Source organism: Channa argus, chromosome 1 (assembly GCF_033026475.1).
Source record: "Channa argus isolate prfri chromosome 1, Channa argus male v1.0, whole genome shotgun sequence".
Classification (NCBI taxonomy): Eukaryota; Metazoa; Chordata; class Actinopteri; order Anabantiformes; family Channidae; genus Channa; species Channa argus.
The window spans coordinates 22,012,953-22,038,248 of NC_090197.1; the positions used below are offsets into that span (position 1 = coordinate 22,012,953).

The 25,296-nt window shown below is 39.2% G+C and overlaps 4 protein-coding genes across 5 annotated transcripts; 2 read left to right on the top strand and 2 right to left on the bottom strand.

Moving 5' to 3' along the window:
* Window positions 1-783: 783 nt before the first annotated feature.
* Window positions 784-3,451, top strand: marcksl1b (MARCKS-like 1b). The gene is made up of 2 exons (XM_067507449.1): window positions 784-1,093; window positions 2,069-3,451. Exons 1-2 carry the CDS (start codon window positions 1,007-1,009, stop codon window positions 2,600-2,602), a joined length of 621 nt encoding a protein of 206 aa, XP_067363550.1. The 5' UTR covers window positions 784-1,006; the 3' UTR covers window positions 2,603-3,451.
* Window positions 3,452-5,456: 2,005 nt separating this feature from the next.
* LOC137128866 (probable histone deacetylase 1-B) lies at window positions 5,457-11,707 on the top strand. The gene is made up of 12 exons (XM_067507517.1): window positions 5,457-5,608; window positions 6,493-6,605; window positions 7,264-7,381; window positions 7,471-7,545; window positions 7,808-7,946; window positions 8,381-8,522; window positions 8,604-8,696; window positions 8,783-8,891; window positions 8,980-9,360; window positions 9,566-9,721; window positions 9,803-9,848; window positions 10,763-11,707. Exons 1-12 carry the CDS (start codon window positions 5,560-5,562, stop codon window positions 10,788-10,790), a joined length of 1,449 nt encoding a protein of 482 aa, XP_067363618.1. The 5' UTR covers window positions 5,457-5,559; the 3' UTR covers window positions 10,791-11,707.
* Window positions 11,708-11,972: 265 nt separating this feature from the next.
* Window positions 11,973-17,114, bottom strand: eif3i (eukaryotic translation initiation factor 3, subunit I). Its single transcript, XM_067507531.1, has 11 exons — window positions 16,964-17,114; window positions 16,499-16,591; window positions 16,295-16,382; window positions 16,093-16,158; window positions 15,868-16,017; window positions 14,650-14,777; window positions 14,448-14,558; window positions 13,985-14,074; window positions 13,401-13,474; window positions 12,471-12,563; window positions 11,973-12,377 (listed from the first exon to the last, which is right to left on the bottom strand). The coding sequence occupies exons 1-11, from the start codon at window positions 16,964-16,966 to the stop codon at window positions 12,296-12,298; spliced, it is 978 nt and encodes a 325-aa protein (XP_067363632.1). The 5' UTR covers window positions 16,967-17,114; the 3' UTR covers window positions 11,973-12,295.
* Window positions 17,115-17,683: 569 nt separating this feature from the next.
* Window positions 17,684-25,093, bottom strand: txlna (taxilin alpha). Of its 2 annotated transcripts, none has more exons than XM_067507493.1 (11): window positions 24,964-25,093; window positions 24,115-24,313; window positions 23,499-23,756; window positions 22,764-22,855; window positions 22,302-22,472; window positions 21,990-22,184; window positions 21,707-21,826; window positions 21,515-21,589; window positions 21,333-21,425; window positions 21,153-21,248; window positions 17,684-19,873 (listed from the first exon to the last, which is right to left on the bottom strand). In XM_067507493.1, the coding sequence occupies exons 2-11, from the start codon at window positions 24,296-24,298 to the stop codon at window positions 19,544-19,546; spliced, it is 1,614 nt and encodes a 537-aa protein (XP_067363594.1). In that variant the 5' UTR covers window positions 24,299-24,313; window positions 24,964-25,093; the 3' UTR covers window positions 17,684-19,543. The 2 variants fall into 2 exon arrangements, with proteins under 2 accessions (XP_067363594.1, XP_067363603.1); XM_067507502.1 differs by having other exon boundaries at window positions 24,115-24,360; window positions 24,964-25,017.
* Between the last annotated feature and the right edge of the window lie 203 nt (window positions 25,094-25,296).

Here is a 25,296-nt window from a genome sequence, read left to right on the forward strand (position 1 = left end):
GGTAAGTGCTGAATCAGATTGTAATTAAAGGTGTGCATCTGTAAGCATCTTTAGTTACACTGAAACCAAAAGTGACACACTCAGAAATTTCCCTGCTTGCTTAAATAATGCAGAAACGTAAGACTCTAGAGTGTATTACTTCATATCACTAACAGAGATATCTGGAAACTAGAAGTGAAACTATTAGGATAGCTGATAAACAGAAACCCAATCTAAATAATTTCTGACCATTTATCCATAACCATTTAAAACCAAATAAATTACGAAGTCACATACAACATTTACTCTCTTTGAGTTTAACAAAGAGTTTGAAAACATCTCAGAGCTCTAAAAAGTTTTTAACTGGATTTATCCTCTAACAATGGCTGAAACTTGCCTAACCACACATGCAATATTGAAATAATTATTTTCCCAATAATGACTTATATGTTTATTAGACATTCTTCATCTTATACCTGACGCTCTTGCACTACACAACATCATCTTAAAATTTGTAAATGAACACACACTTCAAGAAACAGATGCACTGACACCAAGTGATCAGATTTATTTAAAAGTTTATGCCATATTTGTTTTGCTTTTACCATAAAATAGTGAATACAGTTAAGCAGAGTTGATGTCATTGCTGGGGGTCTTTCTGTGAGGGCGGATACGACTGGGGACTAAAGCGTTGATTGGTCAGAGCCGACAAGAGTCAACGCTGATTGGCCAGACGTGTCCTGGGCTCGTGCTCCCGCCCATAGGCGGAGCCTCGGACCTTGCTCTATGTTGAAGGCTTGCGCTCAACCAGTGTTGAGTTTAGAGGGTCTGTGTCTGCCGGGGTGACAAGTCGTAACACAGGAGCCGACAAGTGGGAACATATCCGCCGTTCGAAGAAAAACACACACTTTTTATCTTTTCATAGCAGGATAAGTAACTCGCACTGGAGTTGGATTAACTCAAGATCACTATTTTTTAGTTTTTGTTTTTAATTTGGTTTAGAAGACACCGCAACTCACCGAAGACAATGGGATCCCAGTCATCCAAGGGAGAGGTGGCCGCGGAGGCAAACGCTGCTGCCGCTGATGCTGCAGCTGTCAAAACCAACGGGCAGGTAATCACGCTCCATTAACTCGCTTTTACACTTTTTTTTCTCAATGGGGGAGGTGAATAGAAATTGATAAAAGTTGAATTTCGCGAACGAAAATATCAGTTGACCAAACTGATATGATTAATCGTGAATGTGAGGACATTTGGGGGTAAGTCAGGTGGGGATGTGAGCATCGCTGGCTCCTGCTGGTGCTCTCCTCACAGAGCACCGCAAAGTATATTTGTAAAAAATGCCAACATGTTGCTCTTATTTAGTTGAAGTGAGTATATGTTTATTTGTGACTGGGGTCTAACCCAAAAAATCCCCACGACGCGTGCGATAGTGCCTGGCATAAAGGGGGGGGGGCGGCTTGAGCGCACGTAGGCAGTCTACTACTCCTCCCTTTTTTAAAATACCAGCCTGGTTGTCTGGACCCATATTTTACAAACTGGGACTTTCCAAAATACTGATATTGAGGTGGTTTGCAATTCTGGAGTGGGATGAGTCATATTTAGTCATGAATGCGATACTGAAGTCCATTATTGACTAATTATGAATGTGAAATATAGACACAATTCAACCCCGCTTTAAGGGTCAATTGCATAAGTTAAGATATTTTAACGTCAGTATTTGAAAAGAAATAACAACAAGTCTTTTTATAATTTAGTCCACGAGATTCTGTCTTGTCTTTGTTGAGCTGATGTCTGTCTGGTACCTCCGGCGGTCTGCGTGGAGCAACCGCCGCCTATCGCCTGATTAGTGTACTGCAAGGCGTCGCCTCTGAGCCAGGCGACACGGTGGTTAATTGATGAGCACGACGATGCTCTGGAAATAAATGATAAATACGCAATAGAAATCCACCCTCTCTGTATATTATGCATGTGCATGCGTGTTTTTCAATATAAATATGATTTTGACATGTAGTATTTTTGACATGTGGTCAAGCTTTGAAGCACATGATTTTTTTTTTTACATTTTGATCTTTCAACCTTTTTACAGGAGAATGGCCACGTGAAAACCAACGGTGATGTTTCGACAAAGCCTGATGGGGATGCTGCCGCCACCAATGGCTCCGCTGAGGCAGCAAAGGAGCCTGACGCTGGCGCAGGAGGCGATGCCATTGAGCCTGCGCCTGCTGCAGATGGAGAGGCAGCCAAAGCTGAAGGTGAGGCTGCAGCTAAGGAGACCCCCAAGAAGAAGAAGAAGAAATTCTCCCTGAAGAAGTCCTTCAACTTCAAACTGAACCTAAAGAAGAGTAAGAAGAACGAGGCTGTCAAGGAGGAAGCAGCTGCTGCTGCCCCCTCTGAAGAGAAGCCCGCAGAGAACGGAGACGCTGCTCCTGCTGAAGAGAAGAAGGAGGAGGTGAAGGAAGAGGCTGTTGCTGTGGCCGAGGCTCCAAAGGCAGAGGAGGCTCCAGCTAAAGAGGAGGCCCCCAAGGAGGAGGCCAAAGAGGCTGCTGCTCCAGCCCCTGAGGCCACGAAACCAACAGAGGAGAGCAGCTCGACCCCCGCTCCCTCTGAAAAGAAAGAGTGATTGGTACCTCTAGCTCACAATGAACTGGGTGAACTGTTTTTCAAGAGAGAGAGAGAAAATTTAAGAGTATATATATATTTATATATATATGTGTATATGTATACATATGTATATGGATATATGTATATGTAAATATATACACATGTATGTGAGAGACTCCTTCGACGTGCCACTTTTCGTCATGATAACAAGACGACAGACTAGATTCACTAGATCACTTCCCTGGTTACTGCTTGACATCTGGACCTTGACTGAGTTTTAGCTACAGGTCGGTCGCTATGTGGAAAATGGATTTTAATTGCTAGTGTTTGAGCTAATGACACCATGAAGTATAGACGCTGGATGGATGGAGGACGATGGAGCTGAAGCATCTTTCCCATAACAATCTACAGATGACGATGCCTCCTTGATTGAAGCTAAATAAGATACTAGGACACCACCACCACTTGAAATGACTGTTAGAGAAAAAAAAACATGAAATGAAATCAGACAATAAGAGACTCGTCAACTTTTTACATTCCTATATTTTAACCTAAATTTGAAGTATTTTGTGGTGTAATATAGAGAACCATCTTAAGATTCTGAGAAAAAATGTCTTGTTTGTTTTAAGAGAAAAAACAATTTTGATTTTTACCTTACTATGAAAAAAAAAGAACACTTAAGCTTGCTATGTTCACTGTTGCGGTTTGATATGAAGCAGAGTTGTTTATCTGTCGTGTGTGAGCCTGAATCTGCTTTGTCTCTGTAAATACATTGGATTGATTTCTGTTCTTTATTTTGCTAATGTTGACAGATGTTACTGGTTTTATTGTAAAGTTGATAATGGTAAATAAATGTTGGTTACCTGCCCGTTTATGTGTCTTTATGGTCATTCACATCACACATTACATTTGTTATTCCAGATCAATGTATGTTAATAAGCTGGTATGGTATGTATCCATATCCAAACGAGGAAATTCTAAATGCCTGACACTCAGACATTATTAAAATAATATTTTACGCATTTGTGTAATTAATTGCAGCTTTAAACAAACACAGCAGTGGTTCAAAACACTGATGCACAACTGGCATCACAGACAAATTGTAAGTATTCTAAATTCACATGAAAGTCAGACGATTCCAAGTGCATTCTGTTAACATGTCACATGGGTCATTCTGTGATGAGCATATGAAAAAGCAACGTTGTCAGCTGATTGGAACACACTAACGCTAAAGTATAAACTCTTTTGACCCCTTGCTCCTCTACTGTGGCCTTGAGTTCAACACTGGACTTCAGTAAGCGGGTTACAGTCGGCTTTTTCAGGAAGTCTCATGTCTACGGAAAAGCTGGTTTCCGAAACCGAGGGAGGGAAAAGGGAAAACTGGTTTCCCCAGATAGATTTCTGTCTGAAAACTGCTATGTATACGCGTAACCAGGTTTCTAATCTGATCTTCTCCAATTGCGCATGTGCGTAACCAAAGGCTGCAGACAGTAAGCTGCACGCAGCTGAGATTGTTAAGGAGTTACGGGGAAATGAAGCCTCATTTTTAAAACAAAGTCCGCGTAAGGTCCGACAGAATCTTTAATTTACACAAAGCGTCTCGTAGAAGACTAAAAAAGTAACTTTCCGTGGATTTTTAAAATTCAGACTTGTGGATCAGCTGCGTGTGTCTTTCTTTTCTCTCCCCCTGCGCCGTCGCTCTGCTGCGACACAAACACACGGGCACACGCAGACAGAGAGACAAGTTAGAAAGCAGCGTTTCCTGTCTCTATAGAGTAAACATGTGCGCGCCAAGCTTCTAAAATAAGTCCGAGTTGGAGGAGAAATCAGGTTATACGCAGATTTCTTGTAACCAGGTTACCTACGTGCATGTAAACAACCAAGAAAGCGTATTTCCACGAGTACCCCGGTTACTTAAGTCCTTCCTGTAAAGGCGGTCAAACTCGCCTCTGCCCGCCTCCCTCCTTCACGTCTACAGAATTACTTCCATTTGACGGGGAGGGTGGCCCTGGATGTGGGGAAATGAACGTAGCCGTCCTGTTCTGGGTGAACTGACCTAGTTCACATGGTGATGTGATGGACTGAGATGTGAGCTACAGTACATTTGGACCGATTTTTCACAAAGAATTATGAATTATTTGAACAAAGCTGGAGTTCCCACTTGATGCAGGTTCTCTCGTGTGACAAAAGCATTTGTTAATCCCAAACAGCAGATTTTTCCTCCACTGATGGTCTTTAAATAGCATGCACTATCATGGCAAGGTAGATGTGTAGCACAGGTGCACTACACTGTGGACCGTGTCAAGCGCTGCAGTGGTTGTTTAATCTCTATATCATTACTCTGTTTGCACTGCATACTATCCATGAGAGTCTGTGGGTGGTCACTTCGGAGGTGCTGCATTTCTCTTACAGCAGAATCAGGGTCTGCAGAGATTCGGAAGTTACAACCGCGCGTGAACTTACACTGTCACCTGGTGGCCAGTAGATTGAACGATCAATGTGTTGTCTGCAGTGACTTGTGCCTGCATCTACACACACGCAGTCAGTCTATACACTACAGTTCAACATGACAGTGAGCCGATTCAGTGATAAACATTCTTTATATCACCTTTATACATGCTGTTTCAGATCATTTTCTTAAAATATTTTCTAATACTAATGCTCATAGATTAACTTAGAGCAATGGGGTAGTGTCGGAATGTACAGGGTAGAATAGTTTTACAAAAAGAGATTTTGTTTCTCTTTCTGACTAGAAATGGCTCCTTACACGTCTTCAGACAGTAAAGGTTGCCGACCCCCGGTCTAGACATGTCTGGTTGTAGCTGCAGCCTGGGGTTTATTCGGTTTGTAAAACCGGCGCCTCCCGAGCCGGGCGGCAGGTCGTCCGTGATTGGTTGACGAGGTTTCAGTGCGAGCTGCCTGGTGGAAGCGAGAGAGGAACCGGTGAGCACGATTCAGTGGGGTAATTGGTGTAAAATGGCGCTGTCTCAAGGAACAAAGAAAAAAGTTTGCTATTACTATGATGGTAAATTTTTAACTTGGACATTTTAATTTCTGTGATGGGTAAAGTAGCACTGAATACGTTTCAAAGATTGTATTTGTACTTATTTTATGGGAAGTTTACTATGCAACCAAGCTAGCTAGCCGGTATATTAGGCTAACGTTAGCTTGTTCGATTAGCTAACTAGCCTTAGCTACACAGTACGCTTCGTTAGTTGTTGGCTTGCAATTGCACAAATTATACTATCCGGTTTCCATTTTATTTTAAAATAATCCATCAAATAATTCGCTTTCGCTGAATATCTTGAAGCATTTCATGGGGTAATAATTAATATATGTGAAATAATGTGATCATTTAAGGAACATAAACGTTTTAAGCTATCCGGCGCTAATCACGTCAGTGCTCCCCTCAACTTCCGTGAAGTGGGGACAGATTCATCAGTTAACAATTTGATTATTTACCTTAAGGATTTGGTTGCAAGTTGGTGTGATATCATTATGTTACATTGCATGTTGTCTTTAGAAAAAACACAAGTGTAAGCGTAGACATTTAAGTGTGGACAATTTATCAGTGGAAAAGAATAACGCTATTAACTTAATGTAGAGGCGGTTAAGATAAGAGTCAGATGACATGTTAAGAGTTACAGTCCAGACAAATGTTTCTCCCAGAAATTAGGACCAGCTTATATTTGTGTAGAGTAAGTATTGTACAATTAATGATTGTGTGAGTATCATTTAATTTTGTTGTAACAGCTTCTCACTGGATTAATTGAGATAGGTTGATCCCTATCTATGAGCAGATTTTAAATGAAATTTGTTCTTTTGAAAGTTCTTTTCATACAAGAGAGTAGTAGGTTTTAGGAGATGTTATTTTACATAAACCGTTCTGTCTAATCCTTATTCTCTAAGGTGATGTGGGGAATTATTACTATGGCCAGGGCCATCCCATGAAACCCCACAGGATCCGCATGACACACAACCTCCTTCTCAACTATGGACTCTACCGGAAAATGGAGATCTATGTGAGTAAAACCACTGCACCCTCCGAAAATTCAGTTACACACTTTGTTATATGTCAGTATTTTTTGTATTTGAGTGGAAACATTTGATCAAAACTACATCGTAATCTATAAAGACAGGGATATCCGAATATCTATCTGCTGAATTATTATGATTGATATGCTTGACCATAGCCACTTTACTTGAGAAAAGGAAGTAACAAATTCGGCTAAGGGAATTAACATGTTCTGCTAGTCTGATATCATTAGTTATAATTGTTGAAATGACGTGAACCAAAAATAGAATTCTCAAAAATAGTTGATCCCCTAATGAAGGGATGGGTATTTGCAGAGTTAGTAACATCAGCTACACTAAGCCATGTTTATAGTCTTGTGCATAGAGTTCTGAGGTATTGTTTGTGGAACATAAATTCAAAAGCAATTCCACTGAAACAATTAGTTGTTGACTGAGAGCATTTTTTTCACTAGTTCCCAATTTTGCTACAGTTGTTTTCACTGGCTATTTTTAGATCTGAAAAAAAATAAGACAGGATTTATATTATGTATTAGATCTCGTACACATCAGGGAATAGAGACAATTCAAGACTGTAATCAAAACACTGAATGCAGATCGAAGAAGTTGCAATTCTCACTTTATACAATGTTTTCTTTCTGATTCCAGAGACCACACAAAGCCAGCGGTGAAGAGATGACAAAGTACCACAGTGATGACTACATTAAGTTTCTTCGGTCCATCCGACCAGACAACATGTCTGAGTACAGCAAACAGATGCAGAGATGTGAGTGTCTGCTTCCAGCGAACACTACACTGTCATATTGTTGCTGTCTACTTCTGTTGAAGCTTCCTGTCCTGTCCTTTTGTTCACAGTTAATGTTGGAGAAGACTGTCCAGTTTTTGATGGTCTGTTCGAGTTTTGCCAGCTTTCAACAGGTGGCTCTGTTGGTATGTTACAACCATGCTTCGTTTTACCGTTCTGATGTACTGTCCTCACAAAGGAAGAACATAAATAACAGTTTCGCAGAGAGGTTAGAAATCTAGAATACAGGCCCTAAACTACAACACTCCTACTACTTCATTTTTGACAATTTAATCATCTACACAGTGTTTTTATTAAAGTGTTACAGCCAACAGCCCTGGTTGGATCAACTCACCAAACCTATTGAGCTAATTCTGCATTTTTTACTCTGTTCATTCTGTCATGTAGCTGGAGCAGTAAAGCTGAACAAGCAACAGACTGACATCGCCATTAACTGGGCAGGTGGACTACACCACGCTAAGAAATCTGAGGCCTCTGGTTTCTGCTATGTCAACGACATTGTCCTCGCTATCCTTGAGCTGCTTAAGTAAGCTGACAATCACTGTTTTTATTTATTTATTTATTTTTAACAAATCCTTTATCTTTCAAGTTATTAGTTCTTCTGGAGCCCAAAATCAATGTGCTTGTACATTTTCAAAATAGTTAGATGGATCACATCTACACTTGCTAGAATGGTCTGTGGTCACATCTACACTTGCTAGTGTAGATGTGACCACAGACCATTCTTTCCAAACACCAGCAATTTGGTATAACTGTGCAAAGCCTTGACATGTCATGTTTCTTGATGCCCTTTTTCGAGTGCTTTGTTAGCTCACGCCCCATCAGTCAAGTGTAATGTTCATGGGTATGGTTATATTTTGATAGATGCACTGCATCACTTTATTATTTAGGGGCTGAATGCACTTTTACATAGTATGTAATCACCTCTTGCCTGGCTATTGAATTTTTCCTTTTGGCTAGGTATCACCAGAGGGTGTTATACATAGACATTGATATCCACCATGGTGATGGAGTGGAGGAGGCCTTCTACACCACAGACAGAGTCATGACCGTGTCTTTCCACAAGTATGGGGAGTACTTTCCTGGCACTGGAGACCTCAGGGTTAGTGTCTAGTCATTTTACTTCTGTAAAGTACTTGTGTGTATGTGATTAATAATTCATCGATATGTCCAATGCGTTCAGGACATTGGAGCGGGCAAGGGCAAATACTACGCAGTTAACTACCCTCTTAGAGATGGAATTGATGATGAGTCTTATGAAGCAATCTTCAAACCTGTAAGTATATTTTTATTAGATGCAGTGTAAAACTTAGAATTAGACTCTTTGTTCAAGAGAGAGTTAACGTACTTTGTGTATGTTAGATCATGGCTAAAGTCATGGAAATGTACCAGCCGAGTGCTGTGGTGCTGCAGTGTGGAGCTGATTCTCTCTCTGGAGACAGACTGGGCTGTTTCAATCTAACCATCAAAGGTATAGTGACACCTTACACTCCGAAGATGAAACAAATAATTTATTTGCAATATAGAGAATTTATTGTACTTCGTGTTTTGTTTTCTAGGGCATGCCAAATGTGTTGAGTACATCAAAAGTTTTAACCTGCCTTTATTGATGCTGGGTGGTGGAGGCTACACCATTCGTAATGTGGCCCGTTGCTGGACCTTTGAAACCGCTGTTGCTCTGGACTGCTCCATTCCCAATGAGCTGCCCTATAATGATTACTTTGAGTACTTTGGGCCTGATTTTAAGCTGCACATCAGCCCGTCCAATATGACCAACCAGAACACCAATGAATACTTGGAGAAAATCAAGCAGCGTCTGTTTGAGAACCTCCGTATGCTTCCTCATGCCCCTGGTGTCCAGATGCAGGCGATCCCTGAGGATGCTCCCCACCCTGACAGTGGAGATGAGGACGAGGAGGATCCTGACAAACGCATCTCTAGTAAGAGCTGTCTCAGGACATACATTTCCCTTAAAACAGGGTCATGGGAACGATTGGGGGAAAAAAAAAAAAAAAAAATATATATATATATATGTGTGTGTGTGTGTGTGTGTGTGTGTGTACACACACACACACACACACACACACACACTGGTCAAGTTGTAGATGGTAATGAGCTACACTTGTTCTGTTGTGTGTTTCTTAGTCCGGGCTCATGACAAGAGGATAGCCTGCGAGGAGGAGTTTTCTGACTCTGAGGATGAGGCAGAGGGTCAGGGAGGAGGCCGCAGGAATGCTGCCAACCACAAAAAGGCTAAACGAGTAAAGAAGGAGGAAGAAAAGGAAGGAGAGGAAAAGAAAGGTGAGACCATTCACAAGACAAACTAGTCCTTGCAGATGACATCAACACTATATTTATCTGTCCTGCTTCTTTGCTTCCTAGAAGTGAAGGAGGAAGAGAAGGAGGATGAAAAGATGGACATGTCAGGGTAAGAAAATGTTTTACATTTACATTTTGATTAACATTCTAACAATCCTGGGATTGTGAGACCTTGTAAGATAGTACCAAATTTACCAGTCCTATGTCATGCTGGTTTTCACTTTCTCTTTGCACCAATGTAGTGAAACTTCTATTGAGCCCCTTTGAAACAACAAAAGGACTACAGTAGTATAGGCGTCACCCATCCATTAAAAGCTGTAACCCAGGTAGCTTTAAATGTACATTAATTAAGCCTCTTTCACCTAAGACCTTTGGACAGTGTCCACAGAGTCGTTTCCCAATATGTAATACAATGGAAGATTGTTATTTAGAAGTGTTCTTGATGCCAGAAAAGAAAAATGATGCTCCGACAAATACTGTTTTGTCTACAGCACAACAAAGCTTTGCATTGAAAAAAGATGCTTTCGCTGTCGCCTATTGGAAACTTTGTCAACACACCCTTTTACTCGCCTTAAATTGTCCCAATTTGAGACAGCACCTTTCTATCCACGCAAAGTCTCAAACTCATAATTCAGAGTTTGGAGTAGGATAAACTTTGGTTAAATCTCAAGAGTACCTTACTCAGACATTTTTGTTTTCACGTGCACTGCCTCTGGATAAAGTCTGGAGATCAGGGTTCCAGCCCGTGTAAAAGAGGCTCTAGTTTGGTCCTCTTAGACCCAAGATGTGGGACAATTTCAGTTGGATGTGGAACAAGCTCAGTCTTGCTTATACAGTTAAAGTGTTCCATTATAATATAACCACTTATTAGTAGTCATTTTACAAATGTTTTTAAAGTTGTAGGATACTTGTGTGTGTGTAATGATTTTTGTACAAAGCATAAATGTAGTTCCTATGAAACACTTTTCCTGAAAAAAAGAGATTTCCTCACAGACTGTTATAGTTCAGCTATTTGTGTTTCAGACCAAAAGAAGAAGTGAAGACAACTTGAAGTCTGCCCTGGGCTGAAAGGTTGCACTGTTGTCCTCAGACCCCATTAATTTCTTCTGCTGCTGTGATAGGACCCTTTTTTTTTTTTTTTGTATTCCTGTTTTATTGTGTGCTCTTAAAGTAAACCTGGTTTACAGTTACCGGTGTTTGTTGCCCGGGGCAACACTAAGTGAGTGGGTGTTGATTATTTGTCATAAAATTGACAAAGCATGAATTTATTCACTTCTGTGTGTCGAGTTTTAAATCCCACCCACACGAAACTCTACGTTGAATAAAACGAATGACATCAATCCTTTCCGGCTCTTGTGTGAACCAGGTCTGCTTTAATGTTAAGAAACCATCCAGTGTTGCTGTTCCTATCATAGCACCAAACCATTTTTGGGGGTCAAGCTACATTACCTGCAGAGGTGTAGATTTAAGTTTAGTGCTCACATGCAAAAAGGTTTTTATGTTAGTTTTTTAAACATCTATTTAAGATACTGTTATAACCAATAACCAGCATTTGGCAAAACTGTTGTTTGGCGAGCTGTGGTAATTTATCAGTGAGTGCATGTTTAGAATGACCTTGCCTTTAGCATGTATATATTACTATCCCCTTGCCCAGACCATCTCCAATATTGTATTCTCAGTAAATTATTTTAAACCACTAATACAGTCAGTCCCTTCAGCCTGTCTTCCTATGAATTTTCTGGTCAGTGTAATTTTTTTTTTTTATGGTTTGGATGTTACTGTGTGAATGGGTGTGGACCTTTTGAGAGGGTTCTGTTGGGAAGTGAGTGACTTGTTTTAGATATTTTGTACCATTATACTTAAATGTGAAGTCGGCTGGTACATGTGGTTGTTTGGCATTTTATCCTTGTGCAATGTTCATTATCATAACTTTGTTATAAAATTAAAAGGAGCCACTTTTCAGGTTCATCTCAAGTGTCATTTGCAGTGTTCCTTGTACAACATTATGTAATACAAAATTATCTTAAACCTAAACACTTAAGTGTTTGTGTCCTAAATGGGGAATGGACAAAGTCAAATGATTAGTAAACAACCACCATATGGCCTCTAATCTATTTTAAATCCACTACACAGCCCATCACAAGTTCTTTAGTTTCAGTTCACATTTAAGAGTTTGATACTACATCATTGGTGTGGTTAAGTGCAAAAAATAAAAGTATATAGATGACACAGGAATGAATAAGTATTTATAAGGTTATTCTCGATGGAACCAATGAACAGAAAATGCATCATATGAAACTATTGAGATTAAATAAACTTCAGGGACCACTGAGTTAAAGTCCAGTCAAATTATCATTGCATAACAAAATTTGACCTATATGCTGGTCATCCGACGCAATTTCCAAGTCATGTCACAAAATTTCCTTTAACAACTGCTCTTTTCACTGAGATGCAGTCACCAACGATGAGCGCTTTTTTTGCTCTGCCTTTATTTGAAGTATTATGTGTCCATCCTCTTCCTTATGGACTTTGTGATGGTAGTTGTAGCTGTAAGGCTTATGCCTCCAGCTCAAAGTCAAAGTACTGTGGGTCAAAGTAATGAATCCTCACGTATCCATCTTCTCCTCCACTGCTGTAACTGTAGATAGTAACCATAGGAGAAATATTAGGACAGTCAGTAACCGAGACTTTGAAGCAGACTACTACTAGGGCTGTGTTAAGGTAATCATACCTCTTTCCATCAGGGTGGAATGCCACACAGTTGATTGGACCAAAATGACCTTTGACCCTGCCAAATTCCTCTTCATAAGCAGCATGGAAGAACCTAAGTATAAAAAAGAAACAATGTAACAAAAATCCAAATCATAGAACATAGAACTGGGTTCTTAGATATGAAATGCAATGTTAACATTGAAAAACATGATGGAAATTTGTGTACAGGAAGTTATCCTTCTCAGACCGTCCAGCAGTTAACGTTTAACAATAACTCAGCCAATCCCTATAGATTTCACACAATGTTGCATTTTGTCTCGTTTCTGCAAGATTTGAATGAATTTGTACTGAATGCCTGGCACTGGAGCTGCTGAAAAGTGCTTGCTAATTTTACTAGGTGTGAAGGTGAAGGTAAATTAAGTACAAAGGAAAAAAATAGGTCTAATTAGTACAATAAGAAGGAATGTCCACTTTACAGGATACTGTATATATATTGTGGAATCAGGGATCTGTTATTAATATGCAGAAGACCCCTAGAACTACAATTTAGTGCCAGCAAACCAGGCAACGCTATCCCCTGATGTTTTGCACGAAAGCAGGGCGAGAGGATTTTAAACCAAATACAGCATCCGGTGGAATACTAACAAAAGTCATTAATTTAAAAATATGTTTCTACTCCAAAACACATCTGGAGAATAGCTCAAATGTACAGCAACAAACAACTCACTGTGATACAGGCTGTTTTAAATCAATGTGAGGTAAAAACGCACTCTAGTGTAGTAAGTGATGCAGATGTGTGCTAGTCCATATGAAAAACTGTGCGCGCGTGCGTGTTACTGATGTTTATTCTCACTCGAACAAATTCCCTTTAACTTTTAATGAGTAAAAAAATACAATGTTGGAGGGACTGCCTTCTTGACCTCATCAATTCTGCCACATTTGACCTCACCTGGCCTCAAATTTGCCAATCCGGGTGGAGGTTGTGGTGACCTCCATTGCTTCCTGTCCACCTCCCATCACCACCTAAATCACAAAAAAAACAGAACGCATTAAATCTTAGTGGAAGGATATCATCTTCTATCACACTGCACATTTATTGTCAAAAACTATATACAAATATACTCTAAAAAGATTTCAGCAATAGCATGGCAAGAGCCAATTAGGATAATGCCAATGCCAATAGAAATTAGAGCAGTAGTAAATAAAGTGGAATTGAGCTGAATAGTAGTGCACAAAATAATTTTAAACAAAACATAGGAAAAACATACTTCATACATGCATTTAAAAGGTTATTTACCGTAATTTAAAGATAAAGGGAAAAAAAGGGAATGTTGTGCTTGGCAGTGGAGGATGCATATAAACACACTCAGCACAAACAACCCCAGAATTAAAGAGCTCAGCTTTAGCCAACTACTTCGTAACCAAATGTGTTGCTCCATATCCTTTGTATATGGATACGTTTGTATTCCATGTGCTTTTCTACTACGACAAAGCACCTGGAACACACACGGTACTGCAAGAGTCTTCGCTTACATGATCCATGATGGGGGAGATGGCTGCAGAATTGACAGGTCTCTCTGTTTTGAAAGACTTGATGTGATCCAGAGAAGTAGAGTCAAACAGCTGAGAGAAAACACAGATGTCAATCAGTAACAGAGTCTTATATCAGGCAGTGGGAAGATAAAAATCAGATCAAAAGATTATAGATCTAGTCAAGTACTAAAAAGTAGAAAAACCAAACATTATGGCTATGGGTAATAAATTTTTCGTACAGATAACATACACAAGCACAACAAATAGCATATTTTCAAAGTCTCAAAACAGTTAACAGTTGTGCTGATTCAGTTTATAAGTTGACAGCATTGTTGTTACTGCAGTTGTAAATAAAATGATTAACTATATGCGTCTAGTCTAAATCAGACAGACAAAATTACTTTAATTATAATGTCGGGAAAATGCAGATATTCTTTTGTTGTGAAAGTAGAAAGAGTTTTACTTTGGCAGTGTTGTCCTTTGAGGCAGAAATGAACATTGTTAGATCCAACGATGTCTGTATGTCATTGATCTGCTTGGTGTGCTCCTTTGCCTTCTTCAGGATTTCTCCAGTCTGTGCACAAACAACACAGTCATTAGGAAATGCAAAAACAAACAAACAAACAAACAAAAAAAAACTAGAAGTCTGTATCTGAATGCCCAACCTTAGCGCTGAACTGGTTGAACTCTCCATTCTCATGGCCAGCAATGACAAATTCTCCCAGAGGTCCCCAAACTGCACTGGTAATCTTGTGCTCACTGCATGGTACTGACAGATAGGGCTGGTTGTCTTCTGCAAAGAAGAAAGGAAGATCTGCTTGTTATACCGCTGATCATTATTTATACATTCTTCAACAGTTTTTAACAAGATTCCAGTTTGAATTCTTAAAAGCCACCCATTTTTTAATGTGTCCAAGAGAATGACATCTGCCATCAGTTAACTAGATGACCATCGCCCCTCACTTAGCTGCTGCATAATGACTGGAACTGTGTTATTCAAAGATGTCGCTCTGTACTTTGCATATAGCTTCACTAATACAGATGTGGAAAACAAATTACAGAAACTGCTGTTTGTAGAATGCAACGCAACTCAATGGCTTCGGGCACTATAGCCTTTAAAATGATAATCAAGCTGAATCAGCTCTTATTGTAACATTCATGAAGTGAGGATTTATCAGAGTATATGGATATATGGCTATGTATACCTATCTGAGTGTGTGTATTTTATAATTGAAAAATACAGTAAAGTACTTTTAGCAGATATTCTTGTTGCTCTACAAATAATGTTTCAAAAATCAACACATCAAATTGTAGTCATGAATCAGGACGTTCGCTAGCCTATTTGAAGCAAGTAGCTGTTGGACAATTTGCAGAAATTAGTAGGCTGTTAATATATAAATGCAGTAAATAGCATAAATCAATATTTGTACAATGTAACACTGCAAGTATGACTAACTTTGGTGGGAAACATTGAATGCATATTGTATGAGCCAACGTATTGTTTATAGCTATTGGAGCCACTAGGTACAGTTATAGGTATTACAAGGTGGTGAGCGCAACAAGATAGTACTGGGAAGTTGAGTGTGTAGCTGTAGAGGTTAGAACACCCTCTTATCGTGTTTCTTGGAATTATTTTGAGACACATTTCCTTTGGAATTACTTTGTTATCAGCTTGATTGTGGAATGTGGAATTCAATAAATATTCAGTGTTCACTGGAGTGGATCATTTTTGGACCACCCGACACAAGCCTGCCTCTACACATATTAAACAAATAAATGCTAGTGAAAGTTTCCATGTCTAGTAGCCACTTTTTAAAATTCTGGTCACAAAAAAATGACTGTGGAATAAAAACACTACTCTGTGCAAAGAGTGGGATATTTACCAATCTGCTGTGGATCCCTAAGGTCAAAGAAGTTCAAGTAGCACTGGTAACCCATCTGCTTGTCTGTGGAGAACATGATGATGTTGCCGCTGAAGTCAAAGCCGCAGGTTCTGACAGCCGAATTGGTGTTGAGCAGGGCCAGCTGTTTACCTGTCAACATCAGATACAGGTCAATAATCTATGATCAGTAACCAACAGGCTTTATTGTAATTAGTTAGGACCTACCAGTCTCACAGTCCCACAGTCGACAGCTGTTGTCTGCTGACCCTGTCAATACATTTTTAGTGTCCCCTGAGAGAATACATTAAGGACCCCAACATGAATATAACAAACAACAACAGCTACAGACTCTGCATTAGAGGTATTCAAGATTAAATATTATATCCGACTAAGTTAAACATTTATGATAATTTCATGAAAAGGATACAATCACAGTCAACACACCACACAGCTCCTGTGTGTCCATTGTATGTGCCAAGCCTCTCGCCATTGACTGAGTACCACACATTGGTTACCTACATTAGGAGATCACAAAGAAAACTAATTTCCTGACACTACAAAATTTTGCATATGCAAAAAAGGGGCAATGGTCACATGACAAAGCATATTTTAATTACCATGAACAACTCACCGTGTCTTTAGCTACAGAGAAGAGCAAGTCTCCTTCTCTGTTGTACTTAATTTGAGTGATGGACCTCTCATGGCCCTGGAGCAGAATGGGTTTCTGTAGAGCAGAACATGAATCAGGATCTCAAAAGGTTTAACAGCATTACTGTTAACTCCAGTAAATTGCATCGAGAACATTTCTTTCTTTAATACAGCAGGTCAATCAACCAAGTGTTTACATAAGGTCTGTGGTATCTGATGTCAAATCAGCCAATAATATTAGCTTTCTACCATTATTTACTTATTTACCATTAGATAAATTATGTATCTAACACTAGCTAGCTTTCCGTTATCAACGACTGAAGCTAAGACAACGTTAGCCATGTTGGCTAAACTAGCTGACCTGGAGCTAGCTGTCTCAGCATCATAAAGAGCAACGTTTTGCAAAAAATAACACTTGTGGAAAGATTTCACCAAATAAAATACTAACCATTATTTCACCTAGGCGCTGCCACTTGGTCCACAATATACACTAACCGTCCCGTAAGGACAGAAATAACGAACACTCGTGTTTCAGGCGCTGGAGCGGCGGCGGAAAAGGAAAGTGACGTACTTCCGGTGTCAAAGATGGCGTTAGTGCGCCCTCTACCTGTGACACTATAATGTAGCATGTGACCAGTACACACATCAAGTATTTATATTTCATACATTTAACGAGCAATAGAACTGGAATTTCGGTGTTTTGTATTTAATGAACTTTTAAAAGGTCTATTCAGAGAGTCAGTGAATGGCTAAATTAGAAGCTTTTTATTCTTCGTAAGATGTTTTAAGGGGCCACATCCCCTAAAAGTTCACATTAAAAATACATTTAAAAGAAATCATATAGTTATGTAAAACATATACTACATAATATACACATCAAAAAAAGTATGTTTGCTTAAAAATATCTAGGATTTGAATAAAATTTTTCTTGCAGTTAATTTTAAATGGGATGTAAATGTAAACTGAAATCCCCAAACCTAACTTTAATATGTGCAAATATTTGTTTATTTCAAATGGAATGTCGGTCTAACGTATGAAAACCTGAAATTAATTTAAGAAAAATTTATCTTATAGAATTGAAGATAGACAAATATTTATATTATATACTGAATATTTGTCATACTGAAATATGCACAACACTTTCAAATGACCCAAGAAGTCAAATACCTGTTGTTGCGCTTTTATTTAACAAGAAACAAAATATACAGGGCCAGATAAAAGTACTGCAAAAGAAAAAACAAGAAACATCTTTGGTTCCTTCTCATGGTCAATGAATCTCCATATCCAGCACAGGACTGGAGGTAGCATGGAAGAAATTAGGTTAACCACTTTTACTTGTTAAAGAGAACTTTTTCTATTAGGCGCCACCTTGTTATTGATGCTACATATTAGGTAGTAGATAAGAATGCCTGCAGATAATTTCTAAGTCCAATAGCCTTTTGACTTGGTATTTCCACTCAGTCAATTGCTGCGTCTTTAAAAGCATCAGCGAGATGTACTACATTGTGCTCCAAGTCACAGGATTGTTAGTAGCTCAACAAACAGGATGTGAAGGTAAACAAAAATAGAGTTCTGCTGTAAGATATGTTTGTTTTCACAGTACATCCATGCAGGACAGCGAATATCAAGAATATACATTCTCTGCTAAGTGCTTGTCATTTCAGCCTGCCACAGAATAAAACCAAGAGGCAATTGTTGCATAGAGGTCTTTGAACATTCCTGTCCTAAAACATGAAAAGTACAAGCTACTGAAGTTACCAAGGACTAGGAGGAAACAATCTTAGCCACATGAACCACACACACACACACACACACACAGCATACATACCAAAAGGAGGAGATGGAACATTGGAACTAAAACAAGTTTTAAGTAGTTGTTATAACAACGTCCCAGACAGACTGCAAAACATGTAAAACAACTTTAAGAACAGCTGAGCTCTGAAAGATGAAACTGAAAATGATTATAAATTTAAAGCCTTTATAAATTGTCTAAATAAATCAAAAATAAACATTTATTATTACAATGGTCTTCGGTAAGATAGTAGATTTTAATATCAGATGATGGTTCAAACAATAAATACATACTATAACTGAAGCAATGTGATTCAAAACAGGAAAACAAAGACCATTTTCCTAAAATGATCTACAAATGAAAACTCAGGAGGACACAATTTATCCTAAATTATTCTGATCATTCAAGCTGACTTAAACCCAAGGAAAAGCCATAGTAAGACATTTCCTTCAATAATTAGAATGCTTTGTTATAGCTAGATGTCATTAAGAATCTGATTACATACAGAAATGATTGGTTTTACATTTCTGTTAAGACTTCACCCAAAAGAAAAACAATTTATTAAAAGTGTTCTTAAGAGTACTGCTAATCATGAAAACCCCTTCCAAAGACCCTAAGAAAGCATGAACACACAAACACACATACACACCATTCAACCTCTGATCACTGACCTTATCCCCAGTAGCAGTTATTTATCTTGCCATTGCATTTGTGCGTTTGATGCACGTCAAAAAGGGAATGTGTAGTCAAACACTGAGGCAGTCAGAACATTTATACCCACATTAATTGTTTGGTAAATACTAATTCTTGCAGCTACCACCTAAATAGGGTTATCCAAATATCTGTTAAAACTTAAAATGGGGCAAATATGACAGAGCTGGGTAACACACTAGTCTTTAAAAAGGACTGTGATACGTTTACACCACAAGTCAGACTTCTTCGTAGGCTAAATAGTTATTTTGAACAACTGAGTTATGATGTGAATGTAAATGTGCTGACAGATGAGACACAATCTTCGCATCACCCTGATAAAGCCTACTGAGGATGCTACGAGGACACTAGTAAACTTTTCTGTTAAATGACGATCAGATATTTGGCATTCGACACATAAAGGTGACACAATCTTATCTGCCCCTGGACCAGTGTTTAACATAAGCTTTATCCAGCAGAGGAGTAGTGGCTTGCGGGCTGGTGGCTTACTAGAGAAAAAAGAGGAGTCGTGTAAGCAGCGTCTCTTCACTCGTCTGTAGCAACGGGCAGAGTGCTTGCCTCTTCTAGTAGGGACTCTGTGTCTAGTTCTGGCTCACAGTGGCAGTTGTGGGAGCACTCTGTGGAATCAGAGACGGGAGAGGTGTTGTGCTCTAGCAGCGAGTCTGTAGGTGGCGGAGATGGGGAGTCAGTGCCTGGGTCAGTGGTGGGGGCCCCTGCGGTGCCACCTTGCTGACCGCTGAGGTTCTGGACCTTCTTGTTGAGCTCATTTCGTTCAACTTTTAGTGCCCGCCGCAGCTTCTCCAGCCGCTGGACTTTGCCCTGAAGTGCATCAAACTCCCGGTCCCGCACAGATTTCTGTAGAAAAATCATACAAATTATGATAGCAAGCACCTTTACGCTTTTGTGTTTTACAGAGTACCAACTCTTGACTACCTGAGTATAGAGTACCTTACTCTATACCAACAGAGTAAAAATATGCTACATTTAGGGGCAGGTTTCTAAAGCCAGGTCCATCTAAAATCCATTGCCTAGCAGTGCAACAAGTTTACCTTCATATTATCTTAAGTGCATCATGTATGGAAAACCTTGCCAATTTATGTTATTGAATGGAAGTGTGATGTTTTTACTTTAATTGCTATACGTGACCTACTTCTATGGCTTCTGACAATTGAAATTAATTGTGTTACTGAAACCATATTCTAGATTACTCAATATTAAGTAACATCCATTTTTATATAGCCATTTTTAACTAAATGCTTCATCTACTACAAAATAATTGCTGCCATATTAAAAAAAGGTTTTCAAGTTATTTGCTCTCTAGCAAATATTCCTCAAACACTTTCAAGGAAGCACACTGACAGCCAAATGGTTATAATACATGCCACATAATTGCAGTATATTCCCACACACAACCTGTCCCCTCAAAATTCCTGTCTTTGATCGTAACTACTTTATCTAACTAATAAAGGCAAAACTGAAATATAAAATTTTTGACTGTTTGAGTTCAATCTTGAAATCTTTAATCTGGAAATGTTAACATTTCTACCTCAAAACATTCTAACATTTCTATCTCAAAATGAGAATTTAAAAAACAAACAAACAAAAAAAACTTTACTTTTCCATTTTCCACCAACATTCTTAAAATCTAAAATGTATTAAAATATGCCACAAATATAACACTTCCAATATGAAAACGTGCCAATACTGATGACCCAGAGTCATTGAACAGAACTAGCACTAGTGCAGAGATAGTAAGAATGGTTTCTGAGTTAGGCTCACCCTACCTACCAATAATTGAGAAAAAAAAAAAAAAACAGCAAAGATTTCGACTTAATTACTGAGTCTAATAGAATCCCTATTTCTTGTAATTTGACAACTATGACTACCATAAAGGCTATGCAGATTGTGGCGGAGGATAAAGAACAAAGCAGAACAGAGCAGGGAGAGCTTGCGCTAGCTTAAGTTGCACATCCTACAGTCAGTCATTAAAAATAGTTCCTGAAAATTGAAAGTCCGTCGAATTCCCGAAAGCTGGTAGAGCAGAATCTAAATGCCCAATATACCGTAAACTGATCTGACCAGTGTCATTGAAGTTCAAGTTGCATGACAGTAATAAAAGCCAAAATGCACTTACTTCCTCAGCCATCTCCAGAAGAGCCTTGTTGCTGCTCTCCCACCTGGAGCGATACATGGCTGTCTCCTTCTCCAGCTTCTTGATCTTTTTAGTCATCTATGAGGATGAGGGGAACAAGACTGTCACACCAGCAGATCAACACTTTTTTTTAACAACTTCACAATCATGTAGACTCCCCACCTTCTCCATCTCCTGTTTGAATGTGGTGAAGACTTCATTGCTTTTGGACAAAGTGGTCTGAAACTCTTCAAACTTTTCTGTGTACAGTGACAGCTGCAAACAGCATAGCACAGGTTTGATTATATGAAGGTGCTTGTTTCAACAGAAGAATTGGAGCTGAGGAAGAAAGCACAAAGATGTACCTGCTGTTTGAGGTGAACCTCTTGCTGCTTCATCAGCTCACACATCCTTTGTGACTCTACAGCTTCTTTCAGCAACTGGCGGGGGAGAACAATACAAGGGAAAGACAGAAAATGCATTACACAACACAACAAAACACAAAGCTGGGGTTTATCTCCTGTTACTTTGTGTGTGGCTGTGATGGGATCACATACAAAGTCTTTCTCTCTGTCATGGCGTTCCTCTGACTCTTTCAGCAGCTCCTGAGCCTGGTGCAGCTTGGCATCAACCAACTGCTGTTGCAGGTCTTTGTGCTTCACCACTTTGTCAATGTGCTGGTGCAGGCACACAAGATCAGACAAAAAAATAAATAAATAAAAAAAATCACCTATTTACACATCCAGAAAATCATTTTAAACAACATTTTGGTGAGGTACATTCCACTTGCAGCTTTGACTCAAAGACCCATACAGCTGTGGTCATAAATGGGCCACACACCTCTTCCCGTAGTTTGTATTGTTCATACAGCTTCTTCAGTTTCTCAGCCAGCTCTGCATTCTCTTCTCGGAGGTTGGCGTTCCTCTCGTTGTGTTGCTCCATCTGAGTCTGGATGTCATTCAGTGTCACCTGAAAATGAGAAGTGACTTCCTTCCTTTTCTCCTCCTCCAACCGGGTTCTTTGCAATCCTTCCTCCTGCAGAAGGAAAGAAGTACCTTGTGATAACACAGATTGTGCTCATGGAAACCTTATGTTTTGCTCCGCACCAGCTGGTCATTCATAAGCTGCTTCACAGTATTTAAAGTTGTGTACCTTGAGCGTGTGGTTGTGCCTCTGCAGCTCCCTGCACAGACTTTCCAGCTTGCTGCGGGCTAGGATTGCCTTGCTGTGTTCGTTTCTCAGGCTGTCCTTCTCCTGGACGAGCTGGCTCTGCTTCTTCTGCAGCACCCTCATTTGCTTTTGGGTGTTACGGTGCTCTTCCAACTGTGACGCACAGACACACGGTTCCACTGTCAAACTAGAATCAATCTAAAAGCAGCAGCTGATACTTGTCTCTTTGGAAAACAGTATAACTCGGAAACACAGTCTCAATGCAGGAAAATATTTCAATATCACTTACTAACTTCAAACTTGCTCACTCAATGACACGCCACAGCATTAGTAATTGATGCCATGGGTGAGCTAATTTGGGTCTCATGCTACAACTAGCTTGATTCTCAAAACTTGCATATAATAGCTTTTAATAATAATATTTCCCTTGCAGGAATCACTCACCAGTTCAGCATACTTCTTACATAGGCCTGCAAGCTTTTCCTCTGGGGTGCTCAGTGTGTTTAGAGTCTGCATTAGAAGGGTGATCTCTTTACCTGCACAAAGACAGAAAACAGGAACGCCACAGAATAAGTTTCTTTGGCAGATACTGTTGATTCCTTCCCTTTTTTATACTAGGCCGGGCCATAATTTTTATTTTTATTTTTTTCATACGTTGGTTGTCTTTTTCATGAATGCCTCAAATGAAGTGTGATGTGTGCTTCTGCAGCAAAGATGTTCAAATTCTGTTTTCAACTTGCACAAAGCTAGGGAGCTTACAAATTTTCACAAAAAGTTCAGGAGTTTTGGCATATCTGCAACAAGTTTGGTTTGGGGGCAGAGGACTGAACTGCGACCTAATCTTGTGGACATTTGTGTCATGGTTTCAGTATTGGTTTGATAAATGTTACACTGCTAGTCAATACACTGATAATAACTTATATACACTGATAAATTATTTCAAATATAAACTAGTGGCAAAAAAATTCAGATGATCTCCAATTCTGTTCTTTCACCTTTGTAAAATGACATACTTTGTTTCCACACATTTGTATAAAACAATGAACATCATTATTAACAATCCACAAAAATATTCACAGCATCTCCTGATTGAAGAGTGTGAGAGATGCAAAATTTTCAGCACAATGGCTACACAACTCCAAATTCTGGATTTAAAAAACAAAATGAACTATTCATTACCCAGTCCCTTCAGTTTCTTCTTCTCCTGACTCTTCTTCTGCTCCTTTTCCATGGCACCTCCATTGACCTTTCTGTTCTCTGGCTTTTTGTCCTCTCGATCATTGGTCAGACCATTTAGCTCTGGGCTGTGTGACTGGCCATTGGGCATGGTGCTGGCATCATCTGAAATGCTTTCCCGACAGTAGGTACTGAGAATATCTTCAAGCTGCCGACTCAGTGCCTCAGCCATTTCACACTGAGACAATGCAGCGCCTGCAACTACATACAGAAGAAAAAACAAAACAATTGAAAGGCATTAAAAACTAAGTAATGTTTTGTGATTTTGTAGACTACAATTTAGGAGTTACACTGCAAAGAACAGTACAGCTTGCATTTCTACTTAGGTTGTGGAGAAGAAACTCATCACAGAGAATCTGACTAAAAGTATTTTTTTTTTCAATGGCTGAACCGGAATTTTTTGACTCTGGCTCTTAAGAACTTTCAAAGAGGATTAAAAAATAACTTCAGAATTTGAGTGACAACTGTCAAATGATTTTAACTGTTTACAAATGGTCAACGTGTACTGCACGAGAGCCACAAGCTCAGGGTAATTAATAGCATACAATTAATATTTTACCATCACTTCCTGCCTCATCGCCCTGTGGAGGTGTGTCTGTCTGTGGCGTCTGTGGTTCAGACTCTTTGGGGCTGTTGCTGTCTGAGCTTTCTTTTGCAGCAGCAGGTGACTGGATTTCTCCCTCTGTGGTTGAAGCATCTTCACTGCCATGGGTGGCAGACTCTTCCCTGTCTTGTTTTTTCATCTCAAGTATCTGTAACTAGTAGCATCAAAACTGTGACACTAGACTCGGTGGCAATGGCAGAGCTACAAAGAAAAACAGATACAGCCATACACAAATAACGACAGGAACTTACAGCTATCCAGTTTGAATTCAACCAATCAACTAAGGAAAAAGTGAAATCTCACGAGCTGAACCAGCAAATTGAGTATTTATCAATATAAATCTGAACTTGACGTTTAGCGGTGGTATTTTGGCATACTGCTATTTAGAGAAGTTAAAAGACATCTGCTGTTTATATATATAATTATATGATGTTTGATAAATTGTACAGATTTTAAACTGCAGCAACTACAACCCTCAGTAAGTTATCTTTAGCTAGCATAAATGTTACCTACTACGTACTGTTATATAAGTACTGAGTTTATTATATAGTTTTTATTAAGCGTGCTCTGTACTGAATAGCTTTCGCTTTGCCACTAACGTTCGCTAACTGTCGAGCTTCAAGATTACATTAGCTAGCAAAAGCTAACGCTTTCTAGTCTCCAGATGCAGCTAAATTAACGTTCACGTCTACTACATATTTGCCTAACATATGCAAAAATATGTGGCTAAGACTATAGCTAATTTATATATATGTTTGTGCCCAAATTACATCCAATTTCGCAAAAGATTAGAGAACTGTTTACCTTCACACTAAAGCAGAAATTGCTAGTCAGTGTGTGTGAACTGCAGGTTTCCTCAACTGCGTGAGCCACAAGAAAAAACACTTCCGGTCGTGACGTTAGAGTCCTCTTCTTCGTTGTAGGTATGTTCAGTTTTCATCCCCACGTCACCCTTTACCGCCATCCACAGGATTAATGAAATAGAAAATGTGTCCTATTTATTTATTAATTTTTTTTATTAGAAAGAGTCTGGAAAGATCTGCAGACGACAGTATGTACATGTACTGCAATTAAGTATAATTGTGAGCCAGTTGTAATGTCTTATTACTATTTTAATATATTGGATGCTGATCTATA